The 25,947-nt window shown below is 39.3% G+C and overlaps 1 protein-coding gene across 1 annotated transcript; it reads right to left on the bottom strand.

The window, feature by feature from the left end:
- Window positions 1–79: 79 nt before the first annotated feature.
- Window positions 80–25,646, bottom strand: LOC106541327 (adhesion G protein-coupled receptor E3). The gene is made up of 18 exons (XM_087720766.1): window positions 25,613–25,646; window positions 24,609–24,644; window positions 21,258–21,350; window positions 20,560–20,643; window positions 20,139–20,270; window positions 18,838–18,914; window positions 17,798–17,890; window positions 13,505–13,676; window positions 7,615–7,737; window positions 6,714–6,910; window positions 6,112–6,270; window positions 5,528–5,722; window positions 4,203–4,438; window positions 3,970–4,030; window positions 3,056–3,147; window positions 2,729–2,897; window positions 1,491–1,589; window positions 80–149 (listed from the first exon to the last, which is right to left on the bottom strand). Exons 1-18 carry the CDS (start codon window positions 25,644–25,646, stop codon window positions 87–89), a joined length of 2,115 nt encoding a protein of 704 aa, XP_087576892.1. The 3' UTR covers window positions 80–86.
- Between the last annotated feature and the right edge of the window lie 301 nt (window positions 25,647–25,947).

The following is a 25,947-nucleotide window of genomic DNA, read 5'->3' as shown; positions in this document are numbered from 1 at the left end:
AAAAAGAATTACAAATGACTGAATATATCCTAATTTTCTTCAATTTCATTCAAACTGAACAAAGAGTCCAAAGGAGAGACAGTGTGCTATGATTGTTCTTGCCATTCAATCTTCTTGTTATGGACTTCATTAATACATGGTTCTTTTACCTGGAGGGTGGGGAGGAGAATACCCTCTTAAAGTTTGGTTTAGAATGAGCAAAAAGTGAAAACAATATACAATAGTAAATGAAGACTGGGCTAAAATCTTTGTTTACTGAGCAAGCTGAACTAAAGAAAACACAAATGCTATCTTTACACAGTATCATATTTTTATCATAATCTAGCAACAATCTCCAATTTTTAACAACTTGCTTAGATGCTTTTTGCTTTTAAGTGAAATTAAATAATTTTTGTGCGTAGGCAGAAAAAGTTCAATTTCAGTTAAAGTTCAGTTAAAAATTAGGATTTTGTAGAATCTACAAATAAATGAATGCATCCCCTACATAATTTTCCATAAAATGTCAACTCTAAAATATTTGAATTAAAGCCAGAAAGGCTATGGTTTTCCCAGTTGCAATGTATGGCAGAGAAAGTTGGACCATAAAGAAGGCTGAGCACCAAAGAATTGAGGCCTTTGAACTATGTGCTAGAGAAGACTCCTGTGAGTCCCTTGAATTGCAAGGCGATCAAACCGATCAATCCTAAAGGAGTTCAACACAGACTGCTTTTTAGAAGGCCAGATCCTGAAGATGAAACTCAAATACTTTGGCCACCTAATGAGAAGGAAGGACTCACTGGAGAAGAGCCTAATGCTGGGAAAGATTGAGGGCAAAAGAAGAAGGGGACGACAGAGAATGAGGTGGCTGGATGAAGTCACCAAAGCAGTAGGCGTGAGCTTAAATGGACTCTGGGACATAGTAGAGGACAGAAAGACCTGAAGGAAAGTTATCCATGGGGGTCATGATAGGTCGGACACGACTTCGCAACTAACAACAAAAAGTTTGCTGTAGTTTGCAGTTACGATGGTGATGAAAAAGTAACTTTGCAACAAATCCTTACATTTATAACCTTTGCATGTCTGTAAAGCAAGGAAAAGCTGAAATAAGGTTGTAAACACAGTTGCAGTTTCCCTTAGTAATTACATCACTAAGGGAAACTGCAACTGACAACCACAACTTTGTACTGACAACCGAATTGCCAGTACAAATTGTGGCTTCTAAATAATAATGAAGTGCCTGTATTTTCGAATTTCTCTGGCATAGCACCAAAAGAAGAAAAGAAGACCTAGAACTGGTATTTCAGGAATTCATGTAGTCAATTCAAGATAATCCAGCTTTCTTCCACTGCCTGCTCTTTGTGAAAGATGGTGTTTGCATTGTAAGTATTAAATGGGTTAGAAAAATGACTCTACTGATGTCCTGGACATATACTGCCTGTAATAGGTACCAAGGCTAGTTACCCCTACCACTGTAAGTTTGATTAAATCTATCGGTCTCACATCTATCTTACCAAAGGGTTGCTGATGGGAACAGAGGTCATAGTTATCTCAGAAACAGGAGGTCTGATGTCTTTCTTGCAATAAATCCAATGCCAGTAAGCTTCTCTCACCTGAAGGTCCAAAATACAAAGTCACTCAGAAGAAGAATCTTCAATGCAATTGCCCCTACTTTGGGAATTGTTTGTAAGAATGAAAAGTGGGTTAACATCTAACAATTTTTTAAAAAATGTGTTCTTATTTATTACTGAATATTTCAATAACTACATTAATAATTATCAGATTTCCTTTCTTCATTGTCTTTTCTTTAAATTGATCTTTCTCCTATTCAATCTATTTTGGCCCAATCTTTACTAAGGTAATCCTCAATTTACAACCATAATTGGGACCTGAATTTGAGTCATTAAGCATGTGGCAATTATGCAAAACATTTCATGACTGAACCCAATTTTATAATCATTTTTATCGTGGTTGTTAAGCAATCACAAAGTTGTTAAGCAAATTAGCATGGTCGTTAAGCAAATCTGGCTTCCCCAATTGACTTTGCATGTGGGAAGCTGGCTGAGAAGATTGGCAAATCACAATTACATCTCTGCGATGTTGCAAGGATTGAAAATATGAGCTAATTACCAAGTGCCCAAATTGCAACCATGTGTCTGCAGGGATGATGCAACAAGTATAATTCAGGTTAGTTCATAACCCACTTTTTCCTACACTGTTGCAACTTCAAACCATCCTTTAAAATGGTCATAAGGAGATGACATTCACCTCCTAACCATTACATACACCCACCCACACACTTTTTTTCTTCAATGAAAGAGAAACTGGTAGTTTTATACTAGGATCTCACAAAATCCTGAAGCTAGTCTTGAAAACCTGGACCATAAGAACATCTATGGAGATTCTCAGTCATCCTAGTCATGGTTGTCCCAAAGGTGCTTTTTCAAGAGGCAACTGAACTTTCTGGTTTTTCTTTGATGATGTTTTGCTTCTCATCCAAGAAGCTTCTTCAGCAGTGACTGGATGGTGGGGAATCCATTCCAATGAAATCCTTCCATTCTCCACCATCAAGTCAGAGTTGAAGAAGCTTCTTGGATGAGAAACAAAACATCTTCAAAGAAAACCCAGAAAGTCCAGTTGCCTCTTGAAAAAGCACTTTTGGGGCATGGACCATAAGATTTTCTGTTGTAATCTAACTTTTGAAATTGTGCTGTTTGTTCAAAGAGTAGACCTCTGTTTTTCTATACATCACCTTTTGGTTGAGTAAGCAGTGCACCAGGAAGATGAAGATTCCCTGTGCACTGTTGAAGATGGTGAACATGTATGCCATAACATCTTCCAAAGGACCATATTGAAAGAAGCCAAAACACCAAGTCACACCCAGGATGAACACATGGGCTATGGCCTTAAACATCAGTGATCTACAACAATAGCAAAAGATTAACCATTAACAGTCCTACATTGTGACAAACATTATGTAGTCTAAAATATTATGAAAAAGAATTTTGAAAAAGTTTTTGGCCAAATTGCCAGGATCATACTGAACTACTATTTTCATACTTTATGATTGATAAATTACCTGGTATTTCTGACTGAAGATATCTCTGAATTGAGAGAGGCCAGTTTTTCATGCAAAGTCCTCAGAATAAGACAGAAAAACACTAGGTTGACCTTTGGGGGGGGGGAGAAGAATAAATCTTCTGAGATAAATATGATAACAACAACAACAAGAAGAAATAGATCATGCCCTAAGACTAGATGAGCTGAAGGAAAGAAAACTAAAGTTAGTTTGTGTTCATATACTTTGCTAATTGATTGTTTTAAGTAAGTAGATGTTCACTTCTATTTTAATTCCAGATGAGAAAAAGAAACAAACGTTTTCTTGATTCCAAATGTTTTTCCCCAGTTCATCCTTTCTTTCCTCCCCTCCCAAAAAAGTTATTCCTACAATATAAAATTCCAGCCATTAGCAAATTATTGAAATTCAAGAATTCCCTTTATGTAACAGATTTTCCTACATTATTTTAAATGTGGTTTCCAAGCAAAGTCTTTTACCACATTACTCATGAAAGATACCATGGTTCCCCCAAAACAAGACAGGGTCATATTTTCTTCTGACCTCCGAAATAAGCATTTGGCCTTATTTTCGGGGAGGTCTTATTATTTTTGAGGTGTAGGAGGTGGTGAGCATCATCACCCCATGGCTGCTACTGTGTTGCAATATTTTCAGAGAGGGCTTATTTTGGGGAGAAGGCTTATTTTAGTGCATGTGCTCAAAAGCCCAATGGGACTTATTATCCGGGGAGGTTTTATTTTTAGGGAAACAGGGTACATCCTCTTATAAAGACTGAAAAATCAAAGAAGGATGGCGTATCTGATTTAGTTGCATTGATATCAAGCTTTTGTTTTTCTTCCTAGTCATGTTAGAAGAAATGTTGTGTAAGAATCTTTCATTTCTCTGCTATTAAAAAGAGAGAGGCGATGTTTACTCACCACAATTATTACACAGACAGGTCCCATAAAGCTCCAGATAAAATCTGGATCAAGCCAGCAGCTAAAGAAAGAGAAATATCATCAGGAGAAATTTGGGCAGATATGCAAACACTTCAATGTACCATACAGAGTTGGATTCCCTGAGTTTTATACTAGCAATGGCTTTCATGTAGTTTATATCTTGGTGGCACCTGGCTTAGGGAAGCAGCTTTTAACCATATGCTAAGACTTACCTATACAGAGTCCCAAAGGCTCCAGGTTTAATGGCTGCAGAAATAGCTACAATCAGGACAGGGAACCCATAACCAATGAGGTACATGGATATCTTCATATATTTGCTGGCCCCACTGTAATTGGCCACTTTCAAGTTTCTGGCAATGAGGTAGAGATTGACAGCTTCCAAGAACATCCAGACAAAACAGGCCAAAAAAAGATACTTCAGCATTCCAGCTATGACCGAACACAGGATCTGAATCAAAAATAAAATGTTATTTCTTTATCAGCATCTGATTCCTCAATTGTTGATTTTGAAAGAAAATCAAGAAAGGGCAACAAAAATCAGAGGAATGGAACAAATCATATCTCTCTGACCCTCATCTTTCCAGCAATAGAGCTACAAGAAAAAATATGTGCAAAGTAACTTTTTTTTCCATTTCATATATGGAAATATTATAAAACTAATACAAAAAAGGTTAAAAGAATTGAGCTTTCAAAGAAAACTGATTCAAATCACTTGATCTAAAGAAAAAAGAAGACTAATTTGAACTGAGTAGGAAGTACTTGTCCCGACAAAAAACCCTTTTATTAATATACTGTGAATTCTGCTCATTCACATCCAGCGAAGTGTTTCAAGGGAGAATTTACAGTCACAGACCTTATCTGGTTTGGAGAACTGGCTGGCCGATATCTGCAAAACTTGACAAGCAGTCTTGCAGAGTCACAAACCAATTAAGTAAACAAATTAGCAATAGCAATAGCATTTAGACTTATATACCGCTTCATAGGGCTTTCAGCCCTCTCTAAGCGGTTTACAGAGTCAGCATATCGCCCCCACAATCTGGGTCCTCATCTTACCCACCTCGGAAATATGGAAGGCTGAGTCAACCCTGAACCGGTGAGATTTGAACCGTTGAACTGCAGTCAGCTGAAGTGGCCTGCAGTACTGCACTCTACCCACTGTGCCACCTCGGCTCCTGCAAATTGTCTCCTGCAAATTCCACTCTCCTTTTGCTCCTTTTTTATTTCCTCTGGGAGGGGCCATTCATCGTCCACTTGTGGCCTTACTCCCAAGCCAACCCCTGTTCGTTAGCTGTTCCCTTTTCTGGCAACTCTGCCCATGCACACACTGGGAACAGGCTCCAGCTGTTTGTCTGACTCTGAAGTCAGCTTATAACTGGCATACGGCTCTGGCCTCCTCTCTGCCTCCGACCCAGAACCCTCATCAGAGCCTTCCCCAGACTCCAGGACTGGCCCATGTTCCTTCCCAGCCTCCTTACTGTCCAAATCTGCTGTCAGCTCTACTGGTGTGCCACAACAGTCACATATTCTTCTGAAATACCTTGTTGCCTGTTTTATCTATTCCAGTTAGGAAGAGGAGGTCTGCAAAAAACAGGCAGAAGCTCAGTTGTAGGTGGATGAAGGTGCTGCTGTTGTGGCTGGCGCGGCAGAAGAGGAATGTGACAATACACAGGAAGAGACAGATGACTGAGATGGACAACCCAAGGTAGCTAATAATAGTGAGGATCAGATCTCCCTGGAAAGAGAAGTTCTCAACATTAGATGAGCCACCTTTTGATAAGAAAGTTATCTTTACATTTTGTCTAGACCATAGATCTGGCTTACATATAAAAGCTGTTTTAATACCCGACTGCTTTTGTTGTATGATTGGAAATGAAGCATCAGGATCTTTAAATCTTGAGGATTACAAGCATTTCTTAGTTTCTGTACTGTATATAAGAGGAGTGGCTATTAATAATTATGGAAAAATTTTCAGTTGAGTAGAAAAATTCTATTCTATCCCAACTTCAATGATAAAAATTATCTTCCTTGACAAGGGCAGGACACAAGAGATATTTGAATAAGTAACAAAAAACATGTTGTTTATCAAGATCCAGTTCTTAGATGTTTTCAGAAATTACGTACTTGTTTGTGACCTGTGGCCATCAGTACAGCAAAACTGGACAGATATTGACAGCTACATTCTGTATGGGTGATGTTAGAAAAGATCTGTTGGCAACCATGACTGGACAAGGCACCAGAAATCCATTGGACACAGAGAACCTTTTCCTGAGCAACTCTATTCTGCAAGAGGAAAGTAACACTGACGGGAGGTAGGAAGAAAATCTACATATTTACTTTACACTCTACTTCAGAGTTATTGAATATTAATAAGGAATCAAGCGTAAGACGAGCTAAAAGAACAATGTATACATCATAGACGTTTTGGTGAGCAGATACTGTAGTGACATGTTAATCTATGGTGGCAATAAATCAAAAAGATTTTGGTAGCACTATTTCCAATAACAAATATTATTAAAAGACATATGTTTTAATGAGCGGCAGTCCACAGATTTATGGTTTTTAAAAAAATAAAAGGTGCTATCAGATTTGTCTTGAATGACAATAAGGTCTACTGAAAGCAATTATTCAACTTTACATTTTCCTCAATATTCTGATTTTTTTTCTTAATTTATATTCATAAGATGGATAGAAAAAGAGGATTGGTTTCCTCTTCATTTACATACCCTGAGATGCTGAAAGGTGAGATTGACGGGAGTAGAAATATCTGTTGTGTGGTTGCTGGTGAAAACGCTCACTAGTCTAGAGTTCATATTGAAACCTGTCAATGTTTCATTGCCCAGGAATGTTCCATTCTGCACTAAAGTCTCTTCTAGGAGTGATTTCAGCCCAACATATGATATAAAAGCCACAGCAATTGGATCTGCAAGTGGCAGGAGGAAGATCAGAGAGCAAGATAACATCACATAAAGAGTATGTATTTTCTCGAACCTGGCAAAATCTTGATAATGAAAGGATCAATGTAGAACCATATATTTAAGTAAAGGTAAAAGTTCCCCTCACAAATATGTGCTAGTTGTTCCTGACTCTAGGGGGCAGTGCTCATTTCAGTTTCAAAGCCGAAGAGCCAGCATTGTCCGAAGATGTCTCCGTGGTCATGTGGCTGGCATGACTAAATGCCGAAGGTGCACGGAATGCTGTTACCTTCCTACCAAGATGGTCCCTATTTTTGTACTTGCATTTTTACATGCTTTTGAACTGCTAGGTTGGCAGAAGCTGGGACAAGTAATGGGAGCTCACTCTGTTACATGGCACTAGGGATTCAAACCACCAAACTTCTGACCTTTCCAATCAACAAGCTCTGTGTCTTAGCTACTGAGCCACTGCGTCCCCATATATTTACTTCCTGACAAAATAGGTGCTACCAAATACTTTCTTGTCCTTAAGTCCACTTTTCCCAATTTAGCATTTTACAGATTTTGAATTGAAGCTTCCCTAATCCAAACCAGAGTGATGAAACTTTCTGCAGGTTCAAATATCCTGAGGTGCAGCTCACACAGAGGGAACAAGAAAGCAGATTGTAAAAGCAGTTCTGATTCTACTCTGTAGAAAAACCAAGAGCAATACCTGTGATCGTGGCAGTTGCTGCCACTGCTCTTGGGTGGATGGCCATTTGATCTCCTTTAGCTTTTAACCTCAGTGTTTCATTGTTTTCTAAGGATTTTGGAGTGATGAGAGCTGTTTGGATCCCTGGAATGACAAAGAAATGCTAAATGGATCTGAAGGAAATAAATAAATAATAAGTTACTCTTTCATATAAAGTGTAAAATGTAACACAAAGGTGTAAGATTCTTGGCGCTGTTTTTCTTGTAAATTAAGCACAAAGCAGTAAAGTCAATACAGGATGACTTGCTAAAATTTAAGGTGACCAGATTTTCAGATTGGTAAAGAGAGACACCTTTTGACCGGGGGTGGGGTGGGGCTTGATTAAACATTTTATACGGAGCAACAAAAATTTTCATACAAAGCAAAAATAGTATTGTAATATTTTTTTATTTCAACATAACTACAATTTACAAATATAATACATTTATTTACATTTATATTTATTAAATATATTTACAAAAAATATGTACAGTATTATTTTATTCTTTGGCATATTTCTCAGTTGAGTGAAATTTTTTTTAGTAGATTGCTGTCGTTGTTTAAAAGGTCATGAAATTTTTCGCAAGAATTTGTTAAATTATATTTCACACATAAAATGGCTTTCAAAGTCTCAACACTTAATTCTGATTTTTCTGATGTCCACATTTTATTTACTGTAGAAAAAAACATGTTCAGTCGCAGCATTAGTTCCTGGTAAGAACAGCACGTATTCCACAATTTTTAGTGCATTATTGTATGGAACATGGTTTGTTTCAAAATGATGAAATTATTCTAACCATTTGTTCTCTATTGTGATTTTTGCTGATGCTCAAGATTTAACCTTTTCCTTATCAATATATATTTTTTAATAATGACACCTCATCAAAAAGATCATTTTCAGAAATATTACTATTTGGGAAATTTTGAGTAATATGATCAAATGATTTTTGCACATCATTCCAATTAAGTTCTTGTTTTAATGCAACCCAATGAAAATGTTCAATATCATTGTAATGTACCATTCACTCTTCTAAATAATCTATGCAGCTACTATAGAACTTTTTAATGTGATTCATGATATCTGCATGATTTATTGCACATTGTTCTTCTAGCTGGTTTATACTATTACGGATAGTTAACAGAATAAAAATATTTTCTAAGCGCTGTTGATACTGAAATTTTAAATTATTAATTTCATTTGCTACTTTGATTACCGAAATTTTGTCACCTTCAGTAAGTTTTATAGTATTTTGAAAAAGAGCTGCTTGATTGTGTACAAACTCTAGCCAAATTTTTGAAGATTCTTTTTCAAAAAACTCTTCTAAAATTCTAGGACATTTATCCTGTGATAGAAAGTAGGATTTCAAAGGATCGTATATTTTCAAAATTCTTTCGACAGCTGGCAAAAGAGCTAACCAGCGCGTTTTACTGTATTCAAGTATTTCGTGATATTTGACTTCCACATTTTCACAAAATTCTTTAAGCATTTCAACGCACACAATGTATATATAGAAATAAGAATATATTTTAACAATAATATTTTCCATATCTACAGGCAACAAGTCAGCAGCTATTTGAATGGTGTTATGTATTATGTGTGCTGCACAACCAACACCAATAATGTTTTGATTAAGGTTTTTGTTTAATTTATAAAAAATATTATTTATACCTCTTCTCATTTTTCCTCCAAAATTTGCATTTGTGTTGTCTCCACAATATACAATTATTTTATGTTTTAAATTGTTTTGTTCCAAAATATTAATAATGGAACTGAAAATTATTTCAGACGTTTTGCTGTTCAAAGAAACAAAATCTAATAGTCTAAGACAATTTAAAAAAAGAATCCACACATAATAAATTGAAGTAAAACATTTCAAACTATTCCACACAGAATAAATTGAAGTAAAACTATTTTTAAAAATTCTATGCACAATACATTTCAAAGTATTGTGGATAGGATTTTTAAAAATGGTTTATTTCAATTTATTTTGGATAGAATCTTTTTTTAAATAGTCTAAGACAATTTAAAAAAAGAATCCTCACAGAATAAAACTATCTTAAAAAATCCTATGCACAATAAATAAAATATTATTTTAAAATACATTAAAAAAATAAAAGAAAAAAACCTGGCTCACTTACCAGCAGGCAGGCAGAATCAGCAGAACTCCAATGCGATGGATCCTTGCAGTGATGGATGGAAGCAACAGGGAGCAGGCAGGCAGAGAGGCAGCAAGAACAGGTAAGAGACTGAACTGGACTGTGGAGGGACAACAAGGCTAGGGTCACTAAGCAGGTGTGGAGAGGGGGCGGGGGGAAAGCTAGGCTGCGGCGGCTACTGCCAGCCCGTGGCCTTGCTAGGGAATGCAAAAGCTAGGCCCCGGCGGCTACTGCCAGCCCGCAGCCTCACTAGGGAAGGCCTTCCCTTGTGAAAGCTAGGCCGTGGTGGCTACTGCCAGCCTGTGGCCTCACTAGGGAATGTGAAAGTTAGGCCCTGGCGGCTACTGCCAGCCTGTGGCCTCGCTAGGGAAGGCAAAAGCTAGGCCACGGCAGCTACTGCCGGCCCGCGGCCTCACTAGGGAAGGCGAAAGCTAGGCCGCGGCGGCTACTGCCAGCCCCCGGCCTCGCTAGGGAAGTCCTTCGCAAGGAAAGATTTAAGATTTAATAAATTTGTATGCCGCCCAATCCCGAAGGACTCTGGGCAGCTTACATAAAAACAAGGTCTTCCCTTGTGACAGCTAGGCCGCGGTGGCTACTGCCAGCTCGCGGCCTCAGTAGGGAAGGTGAAAGCTAGGCCGCGGCAGCTACTGCCAGCCCGCGGCCTCGCTAGGGAAGGCCTTCGCAAGGGAAGGTCTTCCCTTGTGACAGCTAGGCCATGGCGGCTACTGCCAGCCCGCGGCCTCACTGGGGAAGGCGAAAGCCAGGCCACGGCACCTACTGCCAACCCACGGTCTCACTAGGTGGAAGGTGGAAATATGAAGTTCGAGTCAATGGCAGATCGATGGTGATATAGAGGGAGTAATTCGTCTTCCCAAAACAGCGTGGAAAGGGGGGCAAAAGTCTGGGTGGCTGAGGTGGTGTCCCTGAGGCAGTAGTGGGCAGCAGTAGTCGTAACAAAGAAGCGAGGTTGTAAGTCTGGAAGTCCAAAAGTCCAATGTCCGTAAACAAAGAGAGCCAGATGGTAAAGATGGTAAGGAGAGGAGGCCCCGCAAGCGGAAAAAAAAAGCGAAGGAGAGGCCATGCCACAGAGAAGCCCCAATCGAATGGGACGGGGAGGGGGGCGCCCAAAAGTTGACCAACAAAGTCAGCTGTCCACTTCCGTCCAGTGCCGCAGCAAGTCGACCATCCCACTCTCTAAAGATGATGATAGACTGGTGTAACTTCGAGGGCGCCTCCTGGTTGCAGAAACAAGGACAGAAGCTGCCAGGACCGCCACAAGCTAACGGGGCAATGAGGGGGGGCTTGGTAGGGCCATGGCGGCGGCAACAAGCCAGCCGCCTGATCTCGTTCAGCGCCATCCAGACCAGCCATCTCCCTTCTAGCATGATGGTGTCTAATCTAATCCTAATGTAGTCCAAGGCTCTCCTGAGTGTAGTCCAAGGCTCTTCCGAGTCCAGAAAACAAACCTGAAGAACGGCGTTGTTAAAGACTGCCGGGAGCGGCACCATCAGTGTAGCGGCGCCATCTTCGCCGCCAGGCAAAAGAAACTGCCGAAGCAACCGTGCGGGCTGCGAGCCGGCTGAGAACAATGACCCCCTAGCTGGTTGCCTGCTCAGGTCCCCTGGGTCATGCGGTACCATTGGCACCCCTTCCCATATAGACTCGCAGCTAAAACGACAGTGTTATTTAGCATTTTGTCAGCCTACCTAGCCGGAGCAAGAAAGCTGATGACCATTTGCAGACTTGCACATGCGCAGAACCTAACCCTTATGACAGCTAGGCCGTGGCGGCTACTGCCAGCCCGTGGCCTCGCTAGGGAAGGCCTTCGCAAGGGAAGGCGCCGTCACCCACCCAAAGCCTCTCAAGTCTCGCCGCCGGAGTTGCTTACCTGAAGCAGCAAGAAGGCGAAGGCGAAATGGAGACTCGAGCCAAGCAGCGCGAAGCTTAAACTTTTCCGCCCCCAGCCAGCTCACTGATTGGCTGGACTCCAGCCAATCAGTGAGCGGCAAGCTGGGCTGGTTTAAACTTAGTGAGGATGGGCAGGGGAGGGAGTGAGCGAGCTGCAACATGGCAAAAATGGGAGATCGAGCAAGCGAGCGAGAAGGTGCCAAAATTAAAAATGAAAAATCAGGACTTTTTGATAACGACGCAGGACGCGGGACAATTGTAGAAAATAGTGACTGTCCCGCCAAAAGCGGGACCTCTGGTCACCTTACTAAAATTCCTTTACTATTTAAATACAGACAAGGACACAAATTGGTGAGATGATAACATCTGGCCGCATAGAATGAAATAACAAAGTGGCACAGATAAGATAAAGGGGTCTGCAGGAAAAGTCATGCTGTTCTCTTGAAATACGAATTAATCTCAAAGAATGATTTTGGAAATGGGGAGGGCTTCTTCTTAGGCATCACGCGTAATGATTAGAATGGTATAAATTGTATTACTTGAAGTCTGTCCTTGAGCTCCTTGTACCCAAGCCATTGGGAAGAGTCTGCTTTTTCAATTTCTTTGCAATAAAAACTTTTGAATTGCGAACCAGACTTGTCTTTTGAATTGTGAGCATAAAAATTGGGTTTTAATAGCTCACAGATCTAACGAATGTGGGTCATTTTTTTAACCAGGCGTTAATAACAAATAAGAACTACATGTCATAATATAGTGCAGGGGTGTCAAACTCAAGGCCCGAGGCTGGATGTGGCCTACAAGGTGCTTAGATATGGCCCACTGGTCTGGCCTGGAAATAGCAAAGGATTGGCCTGTGGTGCCTCTGCCAGCAGAAATGGAGCTTGGGAGGGCCACAGGTGAAGGTTGTAGGAGGCCATTGCAGCCGAAAATGGAGCGCAGGAGCCCATTTTCACTGACAGAGTGCTCAGGCCACCACAGGCGTCCCCAACAGGAGAGGCGTAGAGCTGGCCATGCCCCCCCACCCTCCGGAGGTCAAATACAACCCTGATGCAGCCCTCAATGAAATCAAGTTTGACACCCCTGATATAATGCAACTCCACCTCCTTTTTTGTTATTATTTTATTCTTATTAACTATTTTATGTTTTCTAACATATCTTTCATCAGTAAAAACCTTTAATAGTTCATAGAAAATGGGATGCAAATTTAATAAATGAAATGAATAAATTGAAAATAGCTCTGATTACTAATATCCAGACTAATGAAGTCAGAATTACTGTATTTTTCAGAGCATAAGACACACCTTTTTCCCTCAAAAAAGAAGCTGAAAATCTGGGTGCATCTTATACACTGAATACAGCATTTTTTGCCTCCTGAAACCCTGTCCCCTTCATCAAAATGGCCGTGCATAGCCTTTATAAGACTTTCAGAATGCTTCTTGGAGGGAGGGCTGGGAAATTTTGCCTCCCCAGCCCCCTGGAGCACTCTACAAACCTCCTAAAGGCTATTTATGTTGTTGTTGTTGTTTTTTTAAAAAAAAACAGGCCAGTTTTCGTGAAAAATGTGCCATTTTTGGGAGGTCTGCAGAGTGCAAAACCTTTTTTTTTAATTTGCCTCTTCAAAATCTTGGTGCATCTTATACTCCAAAAAATATGGTATAGCTTGCTTATATAAAGCACAATAGATATGCTAACAGCTGGTGAATAAAAGGAGACTCAGGAAAAAAAATCACTTATAAAACATACAGTAAAAATAGAGTCCTTTCTTTTTCTTCAAACTGTACTATTATCCAAGTAGTGGGGTTCTTACCCACGGAGTTTTGATCCACGGTCTGTGATTGTCCTTTTGAAAAAGTTATTGATAGGGCAACTGAGCTTATTCCTTCCATTAACAAGGACAAAGTTGTTACAATTTGTTTATTTCTTTCAATATCCCAGAGGGAACGGCTGTCAGAAATGTTTTCAAACGAATTCATCAAACCCTGCGGGATTACAAAAAGCAAATAGATCTCTACACCATTCAAATCATACTTATTTATCTATTTTATTTAAAACAGTTATAGAACTGCCAATCTTGAACTAAATTGTGAGTGTCTCACAATTCTCAAATAAAATAATATGTATCTACAACACAACACAAACATTAGATCTGATGCCACAGGTAAATATTTCAATGCAATCCACAACATACTCTTGTCATGCCAATCTCATCCTATACCAACATATGTGGAGAGCCTGGTCTTAAATATTTTTTGGAAAGTTGCAACTGTGGGGTCTGGTCAGACGTAAGGAAGAAGCATGTTCCATAGGGCAGAGACTGTCACAGGAAAGACACACTTCCTAGTTCTTGTAAGTTAGCAACATTTAAGGAAATGTTAAATGTCAAATCCAATGAATGGGGCAGATATAATGGGGAGGTAATTATCCACAAATAATCTGGTCCGATAGTCATTCAGAGCTTTAAAAGTTTTACCCAAACATTTTTATTAATTCTCTTCTGAGAATAATGCAGAAAACACTTCATTGGTTCATACACTATTCATAACCAGAAGATGGTTTGAATGACTGTAGCCATTATCTCTCATTCCCGAAATAAAAATGGAAACAAACCTGTGGTGAAATTCAATTTTTTTATTACTGGTTCTGTGGGCATGGCTTGGTGGGTGTGGCAGGAGAAGGATACTGCAAAATCTCCATTCCCTCCCCACTCCTGGAGCCAGCCAGAGGTGGTATTTGCCGGTTCTCTGAATTACTCAACATTTCCGCTACCGGTTCTCTGAACTACTTAAAATTTCCACTACCGGTTCTCCAGAACTTGTCAGAATCTGCCAGATTTCACCCCTGAAACAAATCTTGGAGCTGAGCCTATGTTTATGTTTAGTACACCTGTTATTTTTTTTAAAAATGGAAAAAAGATCTCAATTGTCACAGTTTTTTTTTTAAAAAAACTATTTCATTCTCTTTCCCTATGTTTTTTAATTTTCATCACATACTGGATCATTGACTCAATCTCTTCTCAATGCTTTTCAGCTTTTTGTTGTTGTGGATTTCTTATTGTAGACAATCAACTTTATGAATTTTATTTGTTCTAGTATTTCTTTTAATTATATTTTTAAATTAAATATAATTTTAATTTCTTTTAATTTAATTTTTGTTAATTATAAACAAAAAATAGCTCTGAGATATATTTAGGACTAATGAAGTTATTAAGAGAGGATATCAGGAGAGAGGAGGAGCAAACATCCTGACAGTACATCATGCGGACTCAACAGTCCGAGTCTGCCAATGACACTTTTGTCCTTGGATGGTCCAGCAGGACCTAACCTTCCCGAAGAGACAGTGACTGGGAAAACAAAACTTTGCTGGTTGCAGGGACATCACAAAGTCCCTGATCGACCCAAGGGTAGCGCTTCCAACCGGTGGCAAACAGGCAGCCCCCAGGCTGACATCGTCGGAGACGGCTCCCGAAGGAAAAGAAGAAGTGAAAGCGTTACATCTGGTGAGGGTTTTTTTTACTTTCAGAAGATTGCCCTAAGAAAGTTTTTTTAAAAAAATAAATAATTAGTCCTCTAAGTAAGAATAAAGCAGCAAATTTAATCCTTATTGGACTGCCTTAGAAAGTTTTCTGCTCTTGCTTGTAATGATGTTTTGTGGATTGAAGTGATTGCAACATTTCCTGTTTCTCCGCTTGAAGTGTATAGACTGATCTTTTTTCCTCTATTTTTTTCTACTACCTTAAAATTTTCTATTGGCTTAAACTAATTTTTTTTTTACTTTAACAAATTTCTCCTTCTATTTGTTATAAAATCATACTAAAGATACTTAAGGAAAAAGCATAAAAAATAATTGAATCTGCCATTTGGAAGCCTGAGCCTGAAGTTTTTTCCTTTTTTTGAAACAATGTATTCTTTGTTCTTTTCTACTTGACTTCACTGACTTTGCAATGGAAGGGTTTGGAACTTGTTTATAAAAACTGATAAAGACTCCAGGGCATGAACAGTGTTTTGCAGGTGTTCTTAGAAAATATTTTGGCAAGAGAAGGAAAAGGAAAGAAAGAGACAAGAACCTTTCTACTTTGAAAACCACAAAAGAACTTGTGCTTAAGATTTAAAATAAATATAGATATATCCTTCAAAAAAAAATTGAGATGCTAGAGTGGCAGATTCCTTTACATTTTGAAAAATGGATCAATATTCAGATGACGAAAATTTAATAATCCAAAACATTCTGGCTGGACTCCAAAATATTTCAGAAGGATTTGAGAGATTTGACAAGAAATGGGACAGGCTATGGGGTACCACAGTAAAAGAGGAGGGGGTTGGAGCCCCAGAGATTAAAGAAGAGAATGAAAATACAGAAAACAAAGACAAGACGTTAGATGAACCCATTAATGGAGTAAATGTGAGTGAAAGTGAAAAGAAGGGAAGCTGGAAAAGTGACTTTGACAATTCCCAAACTCCAAGATGCAGGAGAAAAAAAGAGAGTGAAAAGTATGGAATTAAGAAGACAAATCCATCCAGAAATAAGTTTGATAACCAAGATTAAGCTTACGTCATAACAACTCAAGGGCAATGAAACTACATGAGAGATCTCGCAAGCTACAAAGTGCAGAGAGAAGTTCTAAACTCTGAAAAGGTGCTAAAAAGAGAATTCACACAACAGCTGGCGAGAGAGAAAGGACCATTTTGCTACTGGAAAGACACTGCTTGATAATGCTAGTCGATGATAAAAATTAGCTAACTTTTGATGATTAATAAATAGGGATTTTAGTATTTTGTAGACTGTTTTAGATCATCATTGAATGTTTATTCGTTAACATATAATTTACTATGATATTAATAATGAAATGATAACTTTAATTATGATAAATAACCAGGCCACAAATTGTAAATTGAGATCTGGTGAAAAGACTTATAAACCTTATAAATTTTTGTTTAGATCTTGTTATGAAGGTATAAATAATTTGGATCAGAAGAGAGGAGACGTGATATAAATAGCAAACAATTGGGTTTTTTCTTCTTCTTTTAACTATAATAACAAGAAGGAAATGTTAATGCATACTTTGGGTGATTTTTAACTAGAAATGTCAACATCTTTTAGATTGTCTTAGATTTTAAATGGTTATTTTGTTAACACTTATTAAGAAATTTCTGTTTAGAGATGGTTATAAAGGTAAATCTCTTTTGCGCCTGTGGAGAGGAGAGGTGAGAAAAATAGTAAATAATTTTTAGCTAATTACAATAATAACAAAAAATGTTAATGGATAATATTTAATGATACAAACAGGTGTGTTGTACTAGTAAAAGTAAAATGGACAGAAGCATTAATCTGTGAGTTGCGGGGTGGAAAGGGAGAGGGAATGTTAGATATCCTATTAGCCGACTTTCTTTTAGAATATGTTATAAAGATGTAAAGTTATGGCAGATTCATTGAGACTGGAAAAAAAAATGCCAGTAGGTAGTTGTGTCCTTAAAACCCTAATTAAATGAAAATTGTGGTATAGTGATAGTAAAATATATAAATTCTAAAATGTACAACTCAAACTGAATGAAATATACGTAATGATTGTGAAAGAAACGCACGAAATGTACCTATAAACAATGGATACACTTTCTACAAGATGCAATGAAAGATGATTTTTTGTGTGTTTTTCTTTAATAAAAACAATAAAAACTTTAAAAAAAAGAATTTTATCAGAAATTATTACAAAACCTTATACTACACATCATCTCTTTATATGAAAGTTGACATAAGGGGTGTTGATGCAAAGACTAACATGATTCCCTAATGGAAATGTAGTCACCGATGTTGGATTATTAATTATACAATTCTAGTTATAAAACTGCATTAAACTTTATTTTATTATACCAAGATTAAATAATATTGCTATTTAATTTCCTCCACATATAGAAAAATAGACTCATTTCCCTTTCCTTCTCTTATGTTTATAATGGTTTTAAGATATTGGAACATTGCTACAAATTATTCTGAAACATCATTTGAAAAGCTTATTTGAATGCCCAATTTGTCGCCCACCCACTTGCTTCTTGGGAAAAAGAAATTGTTCTCAACTATGAACTATTCAGTTTGTAATAAATCTTACTTTCAAGGAGATTTCAGAATGTGTGTCATTTGCACAGAGGGATATCAAGAGTTTGAAGGTAGGTTCCATCTCAGAGTAATATGCATTGTTTTTCTAAAAGAAAAAAAAGGATTATATGCTCTTCTCAAAACTCAGCTGGCAAGTGGACAAAGAAGCTATCTCCCCCCCCCCACTTGCCATAAATTGGAAACATGGTCTGGAGAGACATCATAACCATACGGAGACTTATATACTAATGAATGCGCATTCTTGAGCCATTCCTAGAATGAATTCAGAGAGATCGGTGCTATTATCTCCACCTTTTATCCAGTCCTTGCAAAGCTGAAAATAGTGGTGAAGAAAATATCTAACTGGATTCACTTGTCAGACACAATTAGAATTCATAAATAAGTATGCTTACTCAGGGGCTTTGGCCTTTTTAGCAAACATTTAGCCCATAAAATGAAAACTCCGCTAATCATTTAGCTCTTTTTTTCCCTCCTAAATTTCAGTTTCTATTGTTTTCATAATTCAGTTAACAAAGTACTTTCACCTGCTTTTTAAAATAAATTTCCAGCAAATTCCAGAAACTTTTTACAGCATATAAATTTTATTTAGAATCATTCTGATAGTGAGATGGGCAGTACCTAACTTAGATCAAGATAGATAGATGATAGATGATTGATATAGGAGGGAGAGGGAGGAGGAGGGGGAGGGGGAGGGATAGAGAGAGAGAGAGGGAAACGGAGAGGGAGACATGAAGTCTCCAAGTTTTAGCCTTTAGCCTCTTCTGGAAGAGTTAAGAAAATTAATAAGTCTTTATATCACAAAATTTAATAATTGCCCTTAAATTTAAAAAATCCGTTTCATTTCTTCCTTCATAAAAAAAGTATTCTCTCTAGATGTTTTCAAGATTCCAAATCATAGCAATTAACAAATTAATAACAAAGAGCAAATAAAACACAATATAATGCAATACTTCAGCTACTTTCAGTCATTCACCCTGTATTCCCATTACTATAATTCTCAATCACAAAATTAACTCATATTGGTTTCCTTACTTGTTTCCATTCTTTTTCGCACATTTTTAAATTGACATTTTTCCTCCCTGAATCTTGTTCGTCGTAAAGGGGAATTTCTATGAAAGGAAATAGAAAAATTTAAATACAATGAAAAATTGTTTACTTAAAAAGTATAAAATATTTTCATGGCAGATAATGCTATACAGGTAAACATATTGGGTTGAATAATATTGACTCAAGATTCAAAGACGTTGAGTTTGGGGTTCATTATTTCTCAGAGCAATGTATTAAGCCTTGGCATTTTGTGTTGCAAGCCCTAAAATAGGTTCTGCTCAATTAATCTTTTTTTAATTTTCACAGCAAACATACGAAAAAGAAAAGCATTTGTCAATGTGAATGAGTCAGCTTCGAAACTTGTCACCAATGCACAACATATTGCAAATTGCACCCCATCCCCATATTTAATGGGGCTCCTGGCCATTAAAATGTTATCCATGAAAACATGGATTTCATTTCAGAATTCAGTTCATCATTGTTAACCTGTACATCTGACTTCATCAAAGCTGTTTTATTACTGTTTTAAAGTGGAATGTAGTTCAGGGTTCAGGAAAGAACCGTCATTTTGTAGTTGTTGAGATACTCATGTGGACATAGTTAACTTGTGCGTAGTAGTAGACAGTGACACCACAGAGTTCACAAGAGAGGTTTATCAAGCACTATCAGAGGCATCTAGTTAGCCATTGCAAGAAATCCATAATGCGGAACAACCCATAATGGAATATTGTTGTTACTTTTAAAGCCCTACATGGTATCGAACCTGGGTACTTGAGAGACCGCCTCCTGCCAATTACCTCCATACGACCAATTAGATCCCACAGATTAGGCCTCCTCCGGATTCCATCTGCTAGCCAATGTCAACTGTCGACCACCTGGAGGAGGGCCTTCTCTGTGGCTGCTCCGGCCCTCTGGAACGATCTCCCCATGGAGATTCAGACCCTCACCACCCTTTTCGCAAAGCCGTTAAGACCTGGCTGTTCCGGCAGGCCTGGGGCTGATGAGTTCCCAACCCCACTCGAATTGTGTGGCTGTTGAGAGTTTTTAAATCCATTTTCTGTATTTTGTTTTTTTGTCTTGTTTTGTTTTCTTTGTATTTGGTTTGTTAGCCGCCCTGAGTCCCTCTGGGAATAGGGCAGCATACAAGTTTAATAAACTGAAACTGAAAGTGAAACTTGTCATTGATCAAGACATAGGAGATGGCTGAAAATCACTGTTCTTTTCTTTGAATTCAATTAATCTCCAGAATATGCAGTTGAAATGAGATGGGGAATAATAATACTTACTCTCATTAATAGTGACATTTGATATGGGAGAATCAGGTGAAGGAGTAAAAGAAGCATAAGTACCACTGTATTCTTCATCATAGCTGCTACAACAGCAACAACTTTCACTTGGGATGGTTGAATACATAAATTCTGAAAAAATTAACAGGATTTTTTGATGAAAAAACTCAAATCAAACATTATTGTTCCCTTCCCACTTTACATCAGAACCATTCAGCATTAACCTTCCCCTGCCCCAAGTATTTTAGAAATATATAAATACAAAGAGGAAAAAATATTATATTATATGCAGTATTTATCATTTATCTGCTGTACAGCTGTGGTACAAAGAATATAATGGCTGAACACTATCAAAGTTGATACCCGGCAGAGCATAGAAAAATTCAAAGAAATAGTGTAAGACTGGAAGATGTGGAGAGACCTGGCTCATCGAATTCTTCATCGCTGAAATCTCTTGAATGATCATCATCATTAGGTGGTTTCAAAGTCACCTCATTGAAAGTGTCTGCAAGGCAAGAAAAGAGGAAAGTGACAAAATGAATAAGAATACCTTACGCCACCAGGCTTGAAATTTTGGGCTTGGAGAACCTAGAACTACGCCGCCTATGGTCTGACCTAAATGTAGTACACAAAATTGTCTGCTACATTGTCCTACCTGTCAATGACTTCTCCAGCTTCAATTTCAATAATACACGGGCAAACAATAGCTACAAACTCAAGGTAAGCCGCTTCAAACTCGATTGCAGAAAATACAACTTCGGCAACAGAGTGGTAAACACCTGGAATTCTCTACCTGACTCCATTGTTACATCCTTTAAGTCCCACAGTTTCAACCTTAAATTGTCTACTGTGGACCTCACCCCATTCCTAAGAGGGGGCGTGCATAAGCACACCATCGTGCTTACTGTCCCTTTCCCACTGTCCCCATTTACTTGTACTCATTCCTTGTTCATGCTCATGTTTGTACTTATACCTGTTATTTTGTACATGTGTGACAAATTAAATAAATAAAGTAAATAAATAAATAGAATATAATAACTGGACACTATCAAAGTTGATACCCGACAGAGCATAGAACAACTCAAAGAAATAGTGCAAGACTGGAACATGTGGAGAGACCTGGCTCATAGAATTGTTTGTAGCTGAACTTTACTGAATTATCTTTAACATCATCAAAATCAAGTGGTACCAAAAGCATTCTCTTCAAAGGGTCTGCAAGGCAAGAAAAGAGGAAAGTGACAAAATCTGTATTGCAATATCATAATGCCAGCTTTGTCCCTTACATTATTTGCCTCAGGTACAAAGAGATGAAGATTGCATCATGATGACACCACAGGTTATCTCATTTTGCATTGTTTGGTTAGAACATCTGTGCCAGTGATATGTAAGCAAAGGAAGCAGATCAATGGTGGGTTTCAAATTTTTTTAGAATCTATTCTCTAGGTGTGGCCTGGGAGTGGCTTGGTGGTCATGTGACTGAGTGGGAATAGCTTGGCAGTCATGTGACTGGGTTGGAGTGGCCAAGTCAATGAATTCTTTGCCCCAAAGAATGACCTACAAAAAGAAGATGTAAAAAAGGAAATTTATTATTTTGTGCACTTACTACTTAAATAAGAATAAAATAAGTACACAAAACAATAAAACAACTATTTACAGAGGAAATATGGCTGTCCTTACCTCCACTAGACCGATAAGATCGCATAGATTAGGCCTCCTCCGAATTCCATCAGCCAGCCAGTGCAGACTGGCAACTACCCGGAGGAGAGCCTTCTCGGTGGCTGCTCCGACCCTCTGGAACGAACTCCCCCGGATCCTCACCACCCTCCAGACCTTCCGCGCCGCCCTTAAAATCTGGCTGTCCCGGCTGGCCTGGGGTTAAAGATTCTAACCCCACTCGAATTGTATGACTGTTGTGTTCTTAAATGATGTAGTGTCTTCATGTTGTAAATTGTTTGCCCTTCCCCCCTTTTGAACTGTGAGCTGCCCTGAGTCCCCCCAGGGAAAAGGGTGGCATACAAATAAAGTGAAACTGAAACTGAAACTGAAACTCTTCAATATTACTGACCACCTTACACACACACTCCCAGCCCCTCTGCCTCTTCCCTCTTCCTGGATTCACTCAGACATTTTTAAAACTCACAGCCTGTGCACACACACACTTCCAGCCCCTCTGCCTCTTCCTGGATTCACTCAGACATTTTTAAAAGAGTGGAAGAGAGTGTGTGTGCATAGGCTGTGAGTTATAAAAAGTCTGAGTGAACCCAGGAAGAGAGAAGAGGCAGAGGGGCTGGAAGTATGTGTTCCTATAGTATCTTCCAGCCCCTCTGCCTCTTCCCTCTTCCTGGATTCACTCAGACGTTTTTTAAAACCCACAGTCTGTGCACATGCACACACTCTTCTAGGAGCCCCTCTGTCTCTTCCCCCTTCCCCAACATCTTCGCTTTTAAGTACTGCAGCAAATGGGGATGGGTTAAACAATGATGTTAGTTAATGTTTGTTTAAGGTGACCAGATTTTCAGATTGGTAAAGAGGGACACCATTGACGGGGGGGGGGAGGAAGCTAGGCCGCGGCGGTTAGTGCCAGCCTGCGGCCTCGCTAGGGACGTCTGGTCACCTTAATTATACATATCCACTCTCTCTCTATCCATCCATCCGTCTGTCTGTCTATCTGCCTGCCTATCTGTCTATCTAGTTATGGTATCTCTCTGTCTCTCTCTCTCTCTTTCTGTCTGTCTATCTGCCTGCCTATCTGTCTATCTAGTTATGGCATCCCTCTCCCCCCCCTCTCTCTCCCTCTCTCTCTCTCTCCGTCCGTCTATCTGCCTGCCTACCTATCTCTCTCTCTTTCTCTCTATCCATCCATCTATCTGCCTGCCTATCTGTCTATCTAGTTATGGTATCCCTCTCCCTCTCTCCCTCTCTCCCTCTCTCCCTCTCCCTCCCTCATCTCATTATCATCTATCTCAGTGTTTTCCACCTTGAAGACTTGAAAGTATGTGGACTTCAACTCCCAGGATTCTGGGAGTTGAAGTCCATACACTTTCAAGTCTCCAAGGTGGAGAAACACTGATCTATCTAACTAATATAATTATTTCTCCCTCTCTTTTTCACTCTCTCTCTCTCCCCCACACACACACAAATGCATAGGGCAGCCCACCTCACACAGAGGTAACGCCCGGTGGCTTACAACATTATGACGCACACCCAAAGCGAATAGAGTCAGGTGCCTGTGATCCCAACCCTCCTTTCCCGAGGGGGGAGGGCCGTGGAACACTGCAAAACTCTTCTTGGTAGCGTCACTCTATGGGGCTTTCACTTTCGCTTGCCCCCCCAACCTTTCCAAAGCCAAGCTTCATCCAATTCTAACCAATCCCAGCGCCTCTCGCATCTCTCCTTTGCAAGCGTCACCCTGTGCAGAGGGCTGGGATGGGAACTAGAGTCTGATGCCACTAGCGATCTGGGGCTGCTGTAAGCAGGCGCGGGGCTTCGGGGGAAGGGGGATGTGCAAAGCCCCCTCCCCTAATGCTTCCGGCTCTTCTAAAGAAGAGGGGGAGGGGCTTGTGAAGAAAGGAATCTCTCCTCTCCTCCCTGCATGCACCTCACTGATGCCTGCATCAGAGCTCGGGCAGGATTCAGGCGGAAAGGACTTTTCTTTCACCGGCATCAGAGCTCGGGCGAGCGACAGCAAGTATTTTAATCAGTGGGCTGTGTGCAGGGACAAATATCACCTCTCCTCCCTGCACGCATCCCACTGATTAAAGTGCTTCCTCTGGCCCGCCCGATCTCTGCTGCGGGCGAAAGGGAGCTGGGAGGACAGGAGAGATTCCTCCCTGCACGCATCCCACTGAAAGTGCTTTAATCAGTGGGGTGCGTGCTGGAAGGAATCTCTCTTCTCCTCCCTGCACGTACCCCACTGATGTCCGCATCAGAGCTCGGGTGGGATTCAGGCGGAAAGGACTTTTCTTTTGCCGGCATCAGAGCTCGGGCGAGCGAAAGCAAGTATTTTAATTAGTGGGCTGCGTGCAGGGACGAATATCTCCTCTCCTCCCTGCACGCATCCCACTGATTAAAGTGCTTCCTCTGGCCCGCCCGATCTCTGCTGCAGGCGAAAGGGAGCTGGGAGGACAGGAGAGATTCCTCCCCACATGCACCCCACTGAAAGCGTGTGGATGGGCAGGGGAGCGAGCGACAGCTGATGGGCTGGGGAGCGGGACTTTTTGAAAACTGGGCGGGGCATGGGACAAATTGTACAAAAGCGTGCCTGTCACGCTGAAAGCGGGACGTCTGGTCACCTTATGTTTGTTCAATGTTGACAAAGGTTTTTAAAGTAAATCTTATAAGTTAATACCATAATGGAAACTGAAGTTCATTACAAAAAAGACACAGATGATCTGACCTTCACAACATAGCTCAGTCAGTATTTAATAGCACCCCTTTATTCTATTTCCCAGAAAATAATGTAAATTCTACCTTTTTCATGTGCACAGACTATTGAAAACCCAATACCTAGAAGAAATGAAATATTAAATTTATAGTATATTAAATGTCTTCAAAATACAAGTCAGGCTCGCTAGCTTTTTTGTATTTATGCCAGATGGCTTTTGATTTGAAATTCAATTTTTCCATGACTTAATTAAAACATTAACTGTCCTTGTTACAATAGAGAAATACCTACTACCATATTTGGACTAGAAATAGGATTGTTGTAATCTTAAGAAAAATGATTTATGGAGTAGATTATTATGTCAGAATGAAAAGACTCTATACCCCAAATCATATCAGCACTGTAATAAAATATACTGATTTTTTCATATACATAGTAAATTTGCAAAATACTTCTAAAACACATTAATTGCTGAGACCTGAATGCACCTATTGGCTGCATCTGATAATCTCAATCCAAAATTGAATGTTGACAGAGCCTGACCTTTCATTGAAGAGTTTAGAATCAATTCACATCAGGACAGCCGTTATTGTAAACTTGCATACAATTATAATACAAAAATAATTGAGCCACCCATTATTCTGCATCTGATTCTCAAGTATAAAGCTGGACTATCATATTTTACCCATGGAATGTGATCAATCAAATAAATTATTACAATTTTACTTAGTCATAGCATTCTTGAGAACTTTAAAGATAATTGACTTCTCGCTTCTGTCTCCCTACACATTTTCCTTTTTATCCTTCCTTCTATGTTCTTCAAGAGAATAGATTTCCTAGGAGTCATTTAACACTGCCAGCAGACGCCTTATAATCATGGTCTATTAACTCAAATGCTTTGCCTTTCTAAAAGCATCTTATCTACTTTGGTAGCAATTTTCAAAGATCTGAGGCAGAAAATCATTCTGCTATTTGTGCCTTTTAACTAGATAGCAGATGGGATTTTCTACCTGTGAAATATCTCTTCTACCACCCAAGCTATTGTTTCTCACTGTCCTTGGGTTTGTTAACCAGGGAATTGCCTACTCACCAAGAATAAGAAAACTGAAAATGCTCATCATCATCCGCTTGAATGAGTGAACAAATGGCTTGCTTCATGCGAATCACCCAGAATTAAAGCATAAAGGAACTACAAAGTACAAGGAACACAATATTTTGGTAATGTACACTTCCTAAAATAAAAGGAGGAGGAGTACCATTCACCAAAGGAAGTAGCTTTCTTATTCAACATAATGTGTTATCCACAGACATTGCAAATTAACTAAATCCAGAATTGTGCCTGCTCTGTATGAGAGTCACTCAAAGATTTTTTTTTAAAAAGAGAAAATGCCCCAGTATGTTCCTAATGTCTTTCCCAACAGAATA

Source organism: Thamnophis sirtalis, unplaced genomic scaffold, assembly GCF_051295495.1.
Source record: "Thamnophis sirtalis isolate CommonGarterSnake01/CBP01778 unplaced genomic scaffold, rThaSir2_p1.2 scaffold_7, whole genome shotgun sequence".
Lineage (NCBI taxonomy): Eukaryota > Metazoa > Chordata > Lepidosauria > Squamata > Natricidae > Thamnophis > Thamnophis sirtalis.
The sequence above is the reverse complement of the archived record's forward strand: the minus strand, read 5'-3'. Positions and strand labels throughout refer to the sequence as shown.